The sequence below is a fragment of the Micromesistius poutassou genome (assembly GCF_964030765.1).
Source record: "Micromesistius poutassou genome assembly, chromosome: 21".
NCBI lineage: Eukaryota > Metazoa > Chordata > Actinopteri > Gadiformes > Gadidae > Micromesistius > Micromesistius poutassou.
In genome coordinates this window covers 865,113-880,987 of record NC_140291.1, presented here as the reverse complement: position 1 = coordinate 880,987, position 15,875 = coordinate 865,113, and the positions used below count along the sequence as shown (strand labels likewise).

General features: G+C 45.0%; 1 protein-coding gene and 2 non-coding genes across 6 annotated transcripts; 1 reads left to right on the top strand and 2 right to left on the bottom strand.

Moving 5' to 3' along the window:
- Positions 1-184: 184 nt before the first annotated feature.
- Positions 185-256, bottom strand: AC3HAE_037106 (transfer RNA glutamine (anticodon CUG)). The gene has a single exon. It is a non-coding gene; the product is annotated as a tRNA-Gln (tRNA).
- A 2,865-nt stretch (positions 257-3,121) lies between these two features.
- Positions 3,122-3,194, bottom strand: AC3HAE_037100 (transfer RNA arginine (anticodon CCU)). The gene has a single exon. It is a non-coding gene; the product is annotated as a tRNA-Arg (tRNA).
- Positions 3,195-3,790: 596 nt separating this feature from the next.
- On the top strand, positions 3,791-15,836 carry wdr45b (WD repeat domain 45B). 4 transcript variants are annotated; one of them, XM_084485488.1, is made up of 11 exons: positions 3,791-3,933; positions 4,780-4,854; positions 5,114-5,143; positions 5,686-5,787; positions 6,934-7,021; positions 8,403-8,497; positions 9,205-9,395; positions 9,818-9,903; positions 10,311-10,412; positions 10,592-10,713; positions 11,657-15,836. In XM_084485488.1, exons 1-11 carry the CDS (start codon positions 3,867-3,869, stop codon positions 11,761-11,763), a joined length of 1,065 nt encoding a protein of 354 aa, XP_084341614.1. In that variant the 5' UTR covers positions 3,791-3,866; the 3' UTR covers positions 11,764-15,836. The 4 variants fall into 4 exon arrangements, with proteins under 4 accessions (XP_084341614.1, XP_084341613.1, XP_084341616.1 ...); XM_084485487.1 differs by having other exon boundaries at positions 4,780-4,863; XM_084485490.1 differs by lacking the exon at positions 5,114-5,143.
- The last annotated feature ends 39 nt before the right edge of the window (positions 15,837-15,875 follow it).

Sequence of the window (15,875 nt, the reverse complement as noted above, 5' to 3'; positions counted from 1 at the left end):
TTTACGGCATTTGAGGAGGCAACAAAACTAAAGGAAGTCAGCAGGGCACGTCATTTAATTAGTACACTTTTAGAGATAAACGATAGATACTGTGAGGGTCTGTTTCTGCGATTCTTCAATGCTTAAGTTTTCTCACTTGAACGGAATGGTGGTTATAATGCGAGTACTCGCTCTCAAAAAAGACAGGTTCTACCGAGATTTGAACTCGGATCGCTGGATTCAGAGTCCAGAGTGCTAACCATTACACCATAGAACCGATATGTAGCACTCCATGGAATATAACTAAAGATATTTACTACAAGGACATGGTAGTTATGTCAGTCAAAACGGCATTGATCAACACACTTGTGCATCGTGGTCAATAGGCATTATCATTTATATGTATCCCATTTAATCCCCCTTCCGGATAATAATAATAATAAAGTGTTATCGATAGGCCTATATCTATTTTTAACATCTGAACAATTCCCACGTTATATATTAATATCTGCATTACTTCAAAACAAAATAGAGGGAAATATTGAAATTCAAACACATTTAGATTTGGAATTGGACAAATACATAAAATTATATACCAGGAATACATTGGACATATATACAAGCAGAGAGAAAGGTGTTACCGTTTGTGTTTGATGTTAATTCTACGTAGTATGGTTTTTTTTTAATTGTCTGCGGTTTGATCAAGCATAAACTAGATACGAGAGCATGAAAATAAGCATCACCCCAGATGGGACTCGAACCCACAATCCCTGGCTTAGGAGGCCATCCATTAGGCCAAAAAAATGATTCAACTTTATTATAACAGGCAGGCAAACACAGAATATCCAGAACACAGAATATCCCCTCTCTGCATCTCCCCTCTCACTTAAACAGGAGACACTGACCTTGAAAGATCTTGTAACACACAAACACACGGGTTCATACACATAGTTTAGGAGGTCAGGAGTGCATTAAAGTATGTACATGCCCGTCCCTCCCCTCTCACTGAAACAGAAGTCACTGGCCGGCCACACACACACACACATGTACCTGGAATGAATGCACACGTGGTGTCGGTGGAAACTCTCCAGGGAGGAGGACCCCCTACCACACCTGAGGACATCCAACTCCTTGCCGCCCCTGTGTCCGGAGTGTCCCCACCTTCATGTATACAGTAATACACCTGCAGGGTCTTGGAGGCACTCCAAGGTGCTTCTGCTGCTTCTCCCAGACGTGGCGTGCATGCTGTCATGGTTCACCAGACGCAGCCCTGTGGTGTCCGTCGGGTCCCACACGGACTCCAGGAGCCCGGAAATCACGTGCCGCATCTCCTCCACTCCACGCGTCCTCCGCCTCCTGCAGTGCCTCTCTTCAGTTCCCCTGGGCTGATGGATGCAAGGAGCTGTTCTTCAGTTGGGGGGGGGGGGGGGTGACCACTGTGGCTGTTCCTCCACTCCCCTCTCTTGGCCTCCTTCAGGCGTTGCACATCCTTCTGGTCCCATTCGAAAACGCAGGAGGAAATCTTGGCACAAAAGGTGCCTAAAGAGAGAGTGGTGCTCCGTAGTGAGGCCGCATAGTGAGCGCCTCATGAAGTGCCAGCTGTCCAGCCACACTGTTAGACTTCCACAGGTGAAACGGCTTTGCCACAGAAGACACACCTGTGAAAAACAACCATTCATAACAACATAGACCACAACATCTGTGTGTGGTTACACCATAAGTAAACTCCCAATTGCCTGTGCCACTTCTCCCCCATGTGGCATTTGTATTAAATAAATACATTTAATACAAATGGTTCTAACAGTGTGTGTGTGTGTGTGTGTGTGTGTGTGTGTGTATGTATTAGGTATGTTTTGCAGTACTGTTTTATTATTGTTAATAATTAAACTTGGCACAAGCACGTCATACATCTGGACACATCTGACATATACATCTGGACATCAGTTTGCTCTGCCCCAACACATAACCAGGCTCCACTAACCAGGGACGAACACAGCGCTAGTATGCACAGCAGTCAGAAGCTCCGTTAGCAAAGTGGCCACGTACCAAGAAAGTTGAAATACAAAGTTGAATATCATCATGCTGGCGGGACGAGAAATTAAATCGTTTACTGTTTTTATGGTATTGCTTTTATGAGTATTAATCAAGTTTCCAAACCTTTTTCCCGAGTCAGTGTTGATGCGGTGAAAAGAATGACTGCAACTCTAAAGCGATAACCGCGCCCCCTCGGTCACGTGACCTACCTGTTCGGACTGTGTTCGGACCTCGTTCGGACCTCGTTTGAAACTCAATAGGAATGTGTTCGGACCTGATTAGGAGCTGGTTCGGACCTCGTTCGGACCTCGTTTGAAACTCAATAGGAATGTGTTCGGACCTGATTAGGAGCTGGTTCGGACCTCGTTCGGACCTCGTTTGAAACTCAATAGGAATGTGTTCGGACCTGATTAGGAGCTGGTTCGGACCTCGTTCGGACCTCGTTTGAAACTCAATAGGAATGTGTTCGGACCTGATTAGGAGCTGGTTCGGACCTCGTTCGGACCTCGTTTGAAACTCAATAGGAATGTGTTCGGACCTGATTAGGAGCTCGTTCGGACCTCGTTTGAAACTCAATAGGAATGTGTTCGGACCTGATTAGGAGCTGGTTCGGACCTCGTTCGGAATTGTTCGGACCTTTTGTAATGTGTTAGGAGGACCTCGGAGGCAGTCCAGAAACTTACCAGAACTTACGAGAACCGATATGTAACACTATCTCGAATATAACTAAAGATATTTACATGAACATGGTAGTTATGTCAGTCAAAATGGCATTGATCAACACAATTGTGCATCGTGGTATATGCACAATATATATCTATTTTTTTTTTTTAATCTATTTTTAACATCTGAACAATTCCCACGTTATATATTAATATCTGCATTACTTCAAAACAAAATAGAGGGAAATATTGAAATTCAAACACATTTAGATTTGGAATTGGACAAATAAATAAAATAATATACCAGGAATACATTGGAAATATATACAAGCAGAGAGAAAGGTGTTACCGTTTGTGTTTGATGTTAATTCTACGTAGATGTGTTTTTTTAATTGTCTGCGGTTTGATCAAGCATAAACTAGATACGAGAGCATGAAAATAAGCATCACCCCAGATGGGACTCGAACCCACAATCCCTGGCTTAGGAGGCCAGTGCCTTATCCATTAGGCCACTGGGGCTTGTTGAGCCACTCTACTACTCTATAGCGATATGACATATTAATAATTATGTCAAACCTTAGTACCAACGACAGGTCGTCAATTATTTTAATTTACTGTATGGTTTATTATTTATTTGTACGTCGTTTTGAATTGTTTGTGGCCAATTAATGGGATAGGTTTAGCATTTTAATACAAACCAGGAAATAACGACTACATTACAAGACAGATCCACGACGCCCAAGAACCAAAGGAGTACTACAGACTGACTAAATGCTCGAGACGCTGACAGGAACGGAATGCTGCCAGTGGGCGTTATTCGCGAATAAGAAGGCGGGAGATTCCGTTACACTGGTTTAGTAGCGACAGACGGAATATAGGAAGGGATCGATACTTAATGTTTACTCAATACTCTCCTTGTCGTTGATGTTATATTGTCATTTTCATATCGTTCTCGCTCCAGCGACAGTAAGTTAACTGACGAGCAGAGCTCGTAGGAAGTCCGAGACCGGAAATTGCGTCGCGGTAGACCGGGATAACGCTAGAATTCAGGATCCTCTCTCAGCCTACGTCTGCACTGCACTCAAACGGAATCAGTAGCTCCTCGTCTTGCTAGCTGCTGCTGAACACAGGCAAATGTAGGAATGGTTAGCGGCTAACTTTTCGTCGTTTCCGATTGTTTTCTTCAAAAATATGAATTTACTACCATCCAATCCGCATGGGAACGGACTCCTTTACGCGGGATTTAACCAGGACCATGGTGAGGAATCGGCACAACGCATCAAACCACCCCAAAAAACAGCGCTAGTCGCGTTAGCTGTGACTCGTACTGTAGCGGGGTCCGTATAGCCTTCTCTAGCTAGCCTCGAAGCCCAGGACAAACACGTCTTTGAGAAGTCAACACACAGCGATACATACCCAGATATATGTATATATATATATATATATATATATATATAATTATATAGACGCATAGCGTTCTGACCTTGTGAAAATGTACTACGTTTGCTAATGTTGTGTTGCCCCACCACCACCCCGAGGCTTTTTGTTGTTAGCTCCTGAGCTACAGAGCCAGGCCACTCAGGGCGAACCCGGCTGTCATTCACACGCAGAACAACGCTCATTAATACATTGATCAGTCTCACTCTGGCGGTGTTAGTTGATCCCGGGTTGATGGCGACAGTGTGGGTTGGCACAGGGCTAACAAGACCCAATGTGTGTGTGTGTGTGTGTGTGTGTGTGTGTGTGTGTGTGTGTGTGTGTGTGTGTGTGTGTGTGTGTGTGTGTGTGTGTGTGTGTGTGTGAGAGAGTGATGGGGTGGAAATGGTTTAAATGTAACGGGTGTGACATTTTCGGCTGATACAACCTACCTAGTTGTTGTGTAAGACAACGCTCACACCTGTCATACTGTTGACACTCACGCACTCATTCAAAGTCAAAACACAATATCATGCCTTCCATTCATATTTTCATCTTTGTCCATAAATCAATCGTAAAGTGGAAGTTATTATATCTGTATTGTTTTTACCATTTCCTACACTGCTACAGTATGCCATTATTCGATCACGAAAACAATCAATTTTGAGCTGATACGATTTATTTCAAGGTTGCTTCGCCTGCGGAATGGAGACTGGATTTCGTGTGTACAACACAGACCCCCTCAAGGAGAAGGAGAAACAAGGTAACCATGGTAGGGATGATATTACACATAAGGAGATTGGATATTATTTGTTAATGTATGTTGTATTTTAATGATAATCCGATGCGTCACATCGTTGCATTTATTATTGCATTGTGACAATTCTATCACAGATTTTCTCAGTCTGAAAGATCTTTGTCATAGTACACATTGCAGCAGTTGCACGAAAAAAAGCATTTATCAAGTATGTAATAGAAATAGAATTTACAATAAACCCAGCCATTCGTTCTTATGCACACAGGGCCACAGCACTCTGACAGCAAACTCAAAGGTACACGCCGTTGATGAGCTGTAATCTCGTTACTCACTGGTGACTTGAGGGTCATAGGGGGAAGTCAATGGTTTAACGCACCCAACACCTTAAGAAGCTGAAGCATGTGACTCGGCACATGACCCTCTTTGCACCTCTTTGGCCAATATGGAAAGAGTTATGGAATATGAACATCTCTGGTCAGCGTGTAGACTACGTCTATCTCTCCAGTGCTCAATGCCATCATTACACCCACAAAACGATTGGTTTCCCAAGCATGCTGTTAGACCCATCTCTCTGTTTGGATTGTGGAGGATGAATTTCTTCAGTGGTCCGATGTATGCAGCAGTTTGGAAACTCGCCCTTTGACTAACCTCTGGGAATTAAATCAAACTGTAACTAAACTATTGTGAATGTCCTTGGGATTCATTTATATTTTTGGGGTTGAAAATCACATCATGCTCCTCATTGGCTGTGTCCTTAATCAACTACTGCAATTGGGCCCTGTGTTACGAGTGTGTGTCTGTAATGACCAGGAGCGTGTTTGTTTTGTGTTGGTTCAGAGTTCCTGGAGGGCGGGGTCGGCCATGTGGAGATGCTGTTCAGGTGCAACTACCTGGCTCTGGTTGGAGGCGGGAAAAAACCCAAATATCCTCCAAACAAAGGTACGGCTTCAGCTCTTTTTTGGTTCGTTTCCATAAACCAAATGAGTTGTGAAAGGTCTGTTGATCTCTCTGTTCCCCAAGTCTGGTTATATGGGAGCCGGTGTGACGCACCGTTTTAGAGTCAAACTCACTTCCGCAATATTTATCCCTGAGTCAGTGTTCCTGTTTATTTACTTTTCCACACTGTGTTAAAATTGTTAACATGTTAGTAACTCTACATTGTCGACTGTTGTTAATGTAGTTGTAACACAAAGTATAGTTGGAAACGTTGATTAAAGGGTACCAGGCTATAACCACGGTGCCAAAAATATATGCACACTAGTCTCCCTATATGCATACTAGTCCACATATATGCACACTAGTCCACCTATATGCATAGATACTAGTCCACATATATGCACACTAGTCCGCATATGCATACTAGTCCACCTATATGCACACTAGTCCACATATATGCACACTAGTCCGCATATATGCACACTAGTCCGCATATATGCACACTAGTCCACCTATAGTGATATAACTATAGATGGGTGGGGGGGGGGATAGTAAATTGCCCTTTTGAAAGTAATACACTAATGGAGCACTTTCTTCCGGACCCTGTTAGTTTCCTCTTCCGTTTTCATCACATCCGACGTTCTGTATTTACCTTCAAAATGTCCCTTGATTTAATATTTCACATGAATGAAATAGTGAAACGTCTTCACCACCGGCTACACTCTGCTCAATTCAAGTACTTGAGTGAATTTGTTGAATTGAATCGTTGAATTGAGTGGGGACACGATATCTCAACGCGGATCTGGCCACAGAGTTCCAATTTATGCAGGTCTGGCTTAATCCGATCTCAGAGCAATCTGCATCGGAATGACGAAGGAACCCGAGGGCCGTGGGCTCTCCTCAACCTCTCTCATATATATACTCTGTTCTCTTGTTCACGCTTCAGTGTGCTTTCATTGCTCTGTGCATTGCTTTGCATCTGCAGTTTTTCTGCGACACACACACTCAAGGCACCGGTCTTTCGTACGACGATATCCTGTGAAGTGAAACAAACGATTTCCCCCGTGGGCTTGTTTTGTTTCTGTTTGCTGGGACTGTGTTAGGACAGGCTGATTGATGGTAATGCCTGACTCTGATCTTCTCTGATAGTGATGATCTGGGACGACCTGAAGAAGAAGACTGTCATTGAGATTGAGTTCTCTACAGAAGTCAAGGCAGTGAAGCTTCGGCGGGACAGGTAAACACATGCTGCACTCGCTCTGCTGCCGTCAATCATCTTTTTTTTTGTTTTTGTTTTAAACGGCTGTTGGTAGGATTTAAGAGTTGTAAAGGGAGAAGAGAGCAAGATTTAATGTCCCCTCCCTACCTCCCCCCCTTCCTATCTGCTCCCTTCCTCCCTCCTTACCTATCTGCTCCTTTCCTATCTGCTCCCTTCCTCCCTCTCTACGTTTATCCACCGTTGAGGACTGTTGTATCATGCACCTTTGACAAGCAGGAAAGACGGATTCCCTGATTGGTCAAAGTGGACCTGTCAGTGGTCCAGAATCGAAAGGGTTTCAAACACAGGCAGGAGGCCGTCCACCAGGACAGATCTACTCACAGAACAGTTCACTCACTAATCGCTGACAGGACGGCTTAGACATTCCTACCAAATCACACTTGAATGGTCTTAATTGTCTTAAACCTCCTCTACTGCGCCCTTTTCTAATCCATGTCAACTGTTCCACATGGGTAAAGTAGTCGTTGCAACAGACGTATGGAAAGGTCCAAAGGCACAGGCCTTCCTGTTAAAGATGAGTCGGCAGCCACACTCTTGTGATGACTGCGGTGTGGTATTTTAAGATAAGAACACGACGCCACTGATGTCCACTTTTACAAAACGCAAACGTGTATTCCATGAGGGGCTGGCTTTCAGCAGATGAACCTGCATTATGATCCCTGGAACCACAATATATGGTTGTGTGTGTTCGTGATGTCCCCCTCCTCATTGACCTAGACGTGCATTGTATACATACTGTGGTCATGATTCCCTATCGTTCAGGCTGTACCAATTGGAATCCTCTGCTTTATATGTCTTTATGGCTGTCTTTTAATTATGTGTTTGTGTGTCTGCGTGAAGATATTGTTGTAATAGGGTGGGAATGTTGAATGTATTGCAATAAAGTGAAGAGCAATTTCATCAGGCAGCCACATTCTCCCTAACCCATGTGTATTATGTAAGACAGTCTATAGACTTTATTATGTTATATTGGGCCGCTCAAAACCTACCCCCTTTAACAAATATTTACAGGGCATATTTATTAACTAGTGGGCTCAAGGAAGTTGCCTCCAGGAAGTGCACTAGTTATACATCTCTTTGTTATATTTATGAAAGAACAGAAATACCTCACAGATACATATGCTCTTTCACCCACCCGGGGGGAGAGAGAGAGAGAGAGACACACACACACACACACACACACACACACACACACACACACACACACACACACACACACACACACACACACACACACACACACACACACACACACACACACACACACACACACACACACACACACACACAGTGTTTCTGTTCCACGATGTGTGTGAACGGTGTTTGTCGTGCTCCTCAGGATCGTGGTGGTGTTGGACTCGATGATCAAAGTGTTCACCTTCACCCACAACCCCCACCAGCTGCATGTGTTTGAGACCTGCTATAATCCCAAAGGTCAGTCCGCTGCGCCGCTCACGTCGAGCCTGGAAGTCCTCTGCGCCTGTTTTTAACGTTTCACTTTTTGTATAACTTTGGTGAATAGTGATATTGAACATTTTAGTTAATCAATATCCAAATTGATTTACACATTTCAGTTGGAGTTTAACGCGTTTGTATGAAAGTCTATTGTATGAAATATTCAGTCTGAATATTATAGTATATAATAATTGAACAGAATTGCTTAATCTCTTTATAGTATATAGCGAGTCACTCTGGGAACGAGCAATATGCTCACTCCCCGATTCCCCTGGCCCAGAACATTAACCAATCACGTCGGTGTATCTGATATAGGCGGGGCCAAAAGCGTTGCTGTTTTACCGATCGTATACAACAAGTCTTATCTATTGGTTAGCTCCTCTGGTCTGGATACGTCACCCCTTGTATTCTTCTGATTGGCCGTAGTGTTATCCAATTGCGTGCAGTGATATTTTCAAATGCATGCTTGGCTCCGCCCCTCGAGTCGGGCCGTTTTCAATACTCGTTGTCAGACCCTACAGCTGTCTAGACGTGGCTCTGGATCTCCAGGCTAATGGACGGTATACAAACGAGTAGAAAATAAAAGTACCATATAATACTACATCCGTCATGGCGTTGTCATCACGTCTCACACACCTGTGCCCCCCCTTCTACCCCCCCCCCCCCCTCCCCACCCCCCCCCTCAGGTCTGTGCGTGCTGTGTCCGAACAGCAACAACTCCCTGCTGGCCTTCCCCGGCACCCACTCGGGCCACGTGCAGATCGTGGACCTGGCCAACACGGAGAAGCCCCCCGTGGACATCCCGGCTCACGAGGGCGCCCTCTGCTGCATCGCGCTCAACCTGCAGGGCAACAGGATAGCCACCGCCTCAGAGAAAGTACGCCGGCTCCCCCCCCTCCCCCCCCCCCCAATATGCTCTCCATCAGCGTGGTCGTGTAGACGAAAACGTCCGGTTTGTGGCCAAAACGTCCCAAAACGTCCGGTTTGTGGATTGTGCGCTTTGCAGGGTGGTCAGCCACCCCCCCCTCCAATACACCGCTGGCTGCAATCATTCGCATGGTACTGTTGAACCAATGGCAGCCAGCGATGTATTTGGGGGGGATAAGTGTCATTAACCAGTCAAAGCATCACACCATAATAATACTCCAGTGTGAACAGTTCCACAGCCGGTGCAAACACTGAATCTGGCTTTGAGTGTATTCAGGCCTTAAGACGATGTTGCTTTGCTGTCAAAGGTCCTCTGTGTCCCATTTGCCCACAGAGCACTTTCTACATCTTTCTGTGGTCGTGTTTCCCCAGGGGACCCTCATCAGAATCTTCGACACGTCTGCGGGGCAGCTCATCCAGGAGTTGAGACGAGGCTCGCAAGCAGCTAGCATTTACTGGTGAGTCCCTCTGCACGCAATAGGACAGCGCTACATCAATCATGTGGCAGGGACCCACACGGACTTCACACGGAACCGTCGACACTCAGTCGTCGTTATGTTAAGCCCGCCCACCGACTCTTTACACGATGTGATTGGCCTGACCAGAGTTAGTTTTTTCTGGTTGGCGAGCTGACGGAGAGTTGCTAAACGACCCTGGCTACAAATATAATTTGCTGCCGCTAGGGCCGTCTAGGTTTTTAGGCTACTGTTGTTCTGTTTTACCTCAACATTAGTGATGGGTAGAGCTTTTCAGAAGTATTAGGTGTTAGTGTGTTAATGCATTCTTTTTGTGTTGTTTCGCTGCTACTACCACTCCCAGAGTGTGTATGGCACTAACCGACCTTTTCTGTCGTCTTCCTCCCCAGCATTAACTTCAACCAGGACGCGTCGCTCATCTGCGTGTCCAGCGACCACGGCACCGTCCACATCTTCGCCGCAGAGGACCCCAAAAGGAACAAGCAGTCGAGGTTTTTACCAGCCGGCACCTTCTGTCAGCCCTTTAATAGAAATAATACTTCAGAATATCAGACACCTTGATACGAGAGCAGACAACCTGAAGAGTATTAGACAGAAATGAGCCGACCCTTCCTCTGTGGGTGAGTGTTCACACCGAGCTGTTCTGACCCCGTCCCTCTCTGCCCTGCAGCCTGGCGTCGGCCAGCTTCCTTCCCAAGTACTTCAGCTCCAAGTGGAGCTTCTCCAAGTTCCAGGTTCCCTCGGGCTCGCCCTGCGTGTGTGCCTTCGGGACGGAGCAGAACGCGGTCATAGGTACGCTGTCTGGCCGCCATGCCCTTCTGAAAAAATCGTCTGTCCTGCGGCCTTGGTGTTTTTTTCTTTCCGCCCCTGCCTCTCTGCCCTCTCCTGTCAAGTCTGCCCCGGCCACGGAATGTTAGTACATGTACTTGATTGGTCAACACAATAGTAACGTTATCAACAAGTGTGACCAATAAAAATAGCGTTAAATAGCTGTCGTTGACCGGCTACCCGAACCGCACAGCACAGCGATCCCAAAGACGACGTGACGTTCGAAAAACAACAAATAGCTTTTTTTCTGAATCAAATAGCTTTTGAGTAGCTTAGCTCTTTTATTGGCATGTGGCCTTTGTGCCCTCAAAAAAAACGCTGCAGGCCAAGTGGCCTTGCCCCTCAAATCACAAAATTCCTGTTGCGGATTGATTAATCAGTTATGTTAAACCAGCCATCGCCGCACACACTCGGGGAGATATCAGGGAGCACCAGCTCATGTATCGTTGAATACAAACTTGAACAATAAAGCGTTCTTCCAACACCACCGCCACCCTGACTCTGGAGGACAGCCGCCTGGGGGGCGTGTAGAACTGACACGGACGCTATTCATTTTAATTTTGTTTTCTTATGCGTCTGTCAAACAAAACAAGATTGTTCTGTATGAATCTGTTTTGATCTTGACGGCTATTGGATGCTGTCCCCCCCAGTCTTCATTGTTTCATAGAAAACAATAAAACCGAGAAGTTGGTCTGAAGAAAACTGTACAATCATCCAACCGACAAAAAAACGTACAAACATGGCACCAATTTAAACCGCAAATGTAGCAACAACAAAAAAACCCAATGGAGGTTTTGGAGCCAGTGGAGTGCACAACAAAGCAGATGTAGTCCTGTAGCGCTGGTGGGACGTTGTGTTGAGTTAATTCATCTCTGCTGTTCTTCCTCCATCTCGTCCTCTCATGAAGCCATCTGCGCTGATGGCAGCTACTACAAGTTCCTGTTCAACCAGAAGGGGGAGTGTTCCCGGGACGTCTACGCCCAGTTCCTGGAGATGACCGACGACAAGATCTGACGCCCCTCTCAGTCACACCCCCGCCCCACCCACCCCCCCCCACCCCGCCATTTCCCCAAAACGACTTTGGTTTTAGTTTGGTCCTCGTCGACCCGTTCTGCAGACCCACCAATGAGCACGGTTGATTTGTATTTTTGCCGCCGTGGTTGTGAGCGGAAAGCTCCCAGTGGCCCCGGTCCTCTCCGCCCCCGTCAGAGCCGCGTCAGAGCCGCGTCAGAGCCGCGTCAGAGCCGCGTCAGACCTGGGGGGCGAGGACACGAGTCGGGGACCAGCGATGGAACACTGTACCCGCAGCAGGAGGCCACACGGAGGGAGTGACGGACGCCTCGAGGCGACTCGAGACGCCGCTTTGGATCGCTGCCGGTCTCTTCCGAAGAACTAGAAGGGAATACAAAGAGGGATTCTTTTTCTTCCTTTTTTCTTTCTTTCTTTTTTTCAAAGGACAATGTATTGCTTTTTACGATGTCTTCCGCTGACTTTAAGATGAAATACTATTGCTATTTTTTAAATCGCATTGTTGATTCCTACAGGTAACGTGGATTTAAAGAACCTAAAAAAAAACAAACAAACAAGAGATTTGTCAACTAACACCGCCTAACCTAAATCTAGGGAGTGCCTCAGAATGTAGACTGTAGAGCAAGCGTGCATACACACACACACACACACACAAAGTGTGTGTGTGCGATTGTATGTATGTGTGTCCGTCTGTGGTATAATGTACATTTATATCATCGCCCCCCTTGACTTGTTCGCTACACGGGATCCCTGAGAACCAACGCCAGGCACTTGGTGGGCGTGCAGGTTTTGGTTTCTATTTTTGACGATGTACCCAAGCTACGTCTTCGTCACCCAACACTTATATTCTCTCTCTGGGGTGAGGGGGGGGGGGGGGCTTTGGGAGTGTTCCTAGGAACCTCCAAAACAATGTGTCCCCTGACACGAGACACGGCCTCCGAGGGTGAAGAGAGATTTTTACATGTATTCGATGTATGAGACGATCTACCGGACTTGTCACTTAACTACATATAACTGTACAGAATAGTCGATTTTCATTTTCTCATTCTTCCGTTTGGTCTTTTTGTTGGTATGTGCAATATCTTTTTTTGGGATTCGGTTGGCATTTCTTTTTGTGTTCTAGAAACACATCACGGTCCTTTTTGATCATGATCAAAACATGTGGAGGTGATGAAACCAAAAGTATTACTTTTTTTTGAATTTGGTCAAAATGGCACTCAACGATTCCTCACATTCGCTGTGTTAATACTAAACCGATATACCTTGAGTCAATCCAGCGGTTTTTGTAAATAGTCATGTTCTCTGCCGGAGCAGTGGCATTCCAGTCAGACCGTAGACACACTGCCTGTTGACCGTGAACCAAGTTGACCCTTTTCACATCGGCGGCCACGCTTTAGCACACTCTGGTGGCGCTGTCATTTCAAGTGTGCCGCTTAAGTGTGCCCAGAAGGTCTGTGAGAGTGTAGGCAGTAAAGTCCTTAATCACACCGCCACAACCAAACAAACACGATTGGGTGCACCTGTGTTAACCAGCTATGACATTTAAAGCAAAAACCAGTCTGTCAGACATGAGTTGATTGGATTCAGGGTGGCTCTGTAGACACCACCTCCCACAATCTGGATCCCAATGGCATCGCTCTTATTGAAGGTGAAGCAGGGGTTTACTTTCTGAAAGGACACATCTCGGGTCTGTGCTCAATAGTTTATTCACTACAGTGAGATCTGCAGCAGAATAAGAAATATTCTGTTAATTATCCCCAATGTCCAGTGACCTGAAACTACATTTGGTTCGTTCACTTCTTGGTATTCATTTAGTTTGCGATGGCTTGTTTCAGAATGTAAACCTACAGGCATTTGTCACACAGCATACAGAAACATTGTGCATTGGTTAATGCTGCACACTCAAGTTTAACACATTCAAAATGATTGTACAACCCAAAATTGTATTTATGAATAAAACTGCTTTTACGCTAGTGTACATTTCTCAACGTGCATATGTTCTGTCGACCTACAAGAGTATTGTGCGTCAAAACTAGTTATAAAGTAACCTGGACAAATGGTTTAAGGGTGTTCCATTCATGTTTATTTGGTCTTCTTTGTAGCTTTTACTTCACTTTGGTGTCCCCTGCTGGACACAAAGTATTGATTCATGTTTCAAGATACATTTTTACTCTGGTTGCAGTAGAATCAATCAGGTGTTCCAAAAAGTAAAAATAAAACAGCATCCCCTTTTCAAAGTCAAGTTTTTGAGTATCAATCCATTGGTTTTAAAGAACAAACTTCAGTCTCTAGTTCAGGGTTATGCAAATCTAGACGCTTTTTCTCCAGTAGAACGAACAGGCATTTCTGAAGAAAAAACAATTCTTAAATATCATGATGGATGACATGAATATCCCTCTGGGCCAGAGTTCTACCTATGGGTATAGAATATTGTTATACTTAATATTGCCAGGATTCTAACCTGGTGTCGGACAACTTTCGATAAATCTATAAAAATGTATAAAATGAAATAAAAAAAAGACTCACAGAAATTGGTCATGGGTTTTAAATTAATTTATAAAAAAAAACGAAACAAAAAAAAAAAGCAGTTACCCACGGAAGCAGAACATACATCTATCACTTGTATTTTTTTTTCCTCGTGAAAACATAGGATACAATCTGAAATATAATTGTTTATTTTTTTTTTTTTTTAGTAGCCCAACAGAATAAAAAGGGGATGGCCACGCTACCGAGACGGCCGCTTAAACACAAAACTTAAAAACGAAAAACAAAAACTGTAATAAAACAAATACAGCCAAGGATGACACAAAGGAAGGAACGGAAAAACACGGAGAACCTAAGTCCGAGGGGTTAAGTGCAAACACTGGTCCGAATCCTCTAGCGTAGATTCAGTCTTAAATTTCAACAGTCGGTTTTCTCTGCTTCTAGCGTGTCGTCTAGATCCAGGACATGCAAACTCGGCGAGGCGTCGGGGGGGCAAATACGCACGGGAATATACGTTTATCTCAAAGGCTAGTTGAAAAATATGTATCAAAAAAATGAAATAGTAACTGGAGACGTACACTGGTAATAAAATTTTGCATTTGACGAGAGCGGAAGGGAAGGACAACACAAACTAAAAACAAAAAACGAGTCACTCCATATAGTGTTTTCTTTAAAGGAAAAGTAACGGAGACTACATTCAGTGGAACCTCATACTCCATGTAACAAAACGAAAAGCCCAGAAGACCAGGTCAAGTTTAAACCTTGGTTTTCTTCTCAATAGACCCCGGTTATAGCTTTAGTAGGTTTAATCATCTCTAGATTATCTGTGCCTTAAGAGACAGAGGTGGGAGAGAGAGAGAAACGAAATAAAAGAAGAGAGGACCCAAATATACAGAATACTGCAGTATCTACTCACAACGTTGTATTATTACTCTTTATTTTTCCTTTAGGTAGGTCACCGCCGAGACTAGCTGCCGATAGATGGGAACGTCCGCGCACGCCGGCCGCTGTTTCCCGTGCACGGAAGAATAGATCAACACCTCTGGCCGTGTGGTTCTGTGTTGGCGTTTTACTTTTGCGTGTCAAGACTCACAACGAGGCCCTCGCCTGTAATGCTACCATGATGTGACGCTGTTGACCACCCCCCCTCCCTCCCTCCCTCACTCACTCACTTCCACCCCCCGGGGGAATATGAATGAATGAGAGCAGGTGGGGGTTGAACCAAAAACAACGTATAAAAACGGTTGTAGAGCTGCCTAATCGAATGTGTGCAGCAAGAAATGTTGGTGTAAGACTTGCTGGTCGACAGGTCCTTTGATCTGTGGGGTGGGGGGTGGCGGGGGGACTGACTGGGTAGGGCTCAGCTATCAGCAACAAAACACGTTTCTTTTTGCTTTTCAATTTGGTCTTTAGTTGTTTTTTTTTTGTACATAATATTTCAATCCGTTATAGTTACGCTTCACATTTTGTAGTCCACATACATGTTACTTCTCTTGACGTTTTTAGTATTTTGTTTTTGTTCATATTTTCTTTTGGCACCTGAAGAATAAGATGGGGGGGGGAAGGTTTGAAGGGGAACTATTTGGGGGGGGGGGGGGGGGAGCCTGGCGGGG

Coding starts and splice junctions, on each gene's coding strand:
- wdr45b (XM_084485487.1), top strand. CDS start 3,867: ATGAATTTACTACCATCCAATCCGCATGGGAACGGACTCCTTTACGCG. Junction 9,396..9,817: donor TAGCCACCGCCTCAGAGAAA/GTACGCCGGCTC, acceptor GTGTTTCCCCAG/GGGACCCTCATCAGAATCTT. Junction 10,413..10,591: donor AAAAGGAACAAGCAGTCGAG/GTTTTTACCAGC, acceptor TCTGCCCTGCAG/CCTGGCGTCGGCCAGCTTCC.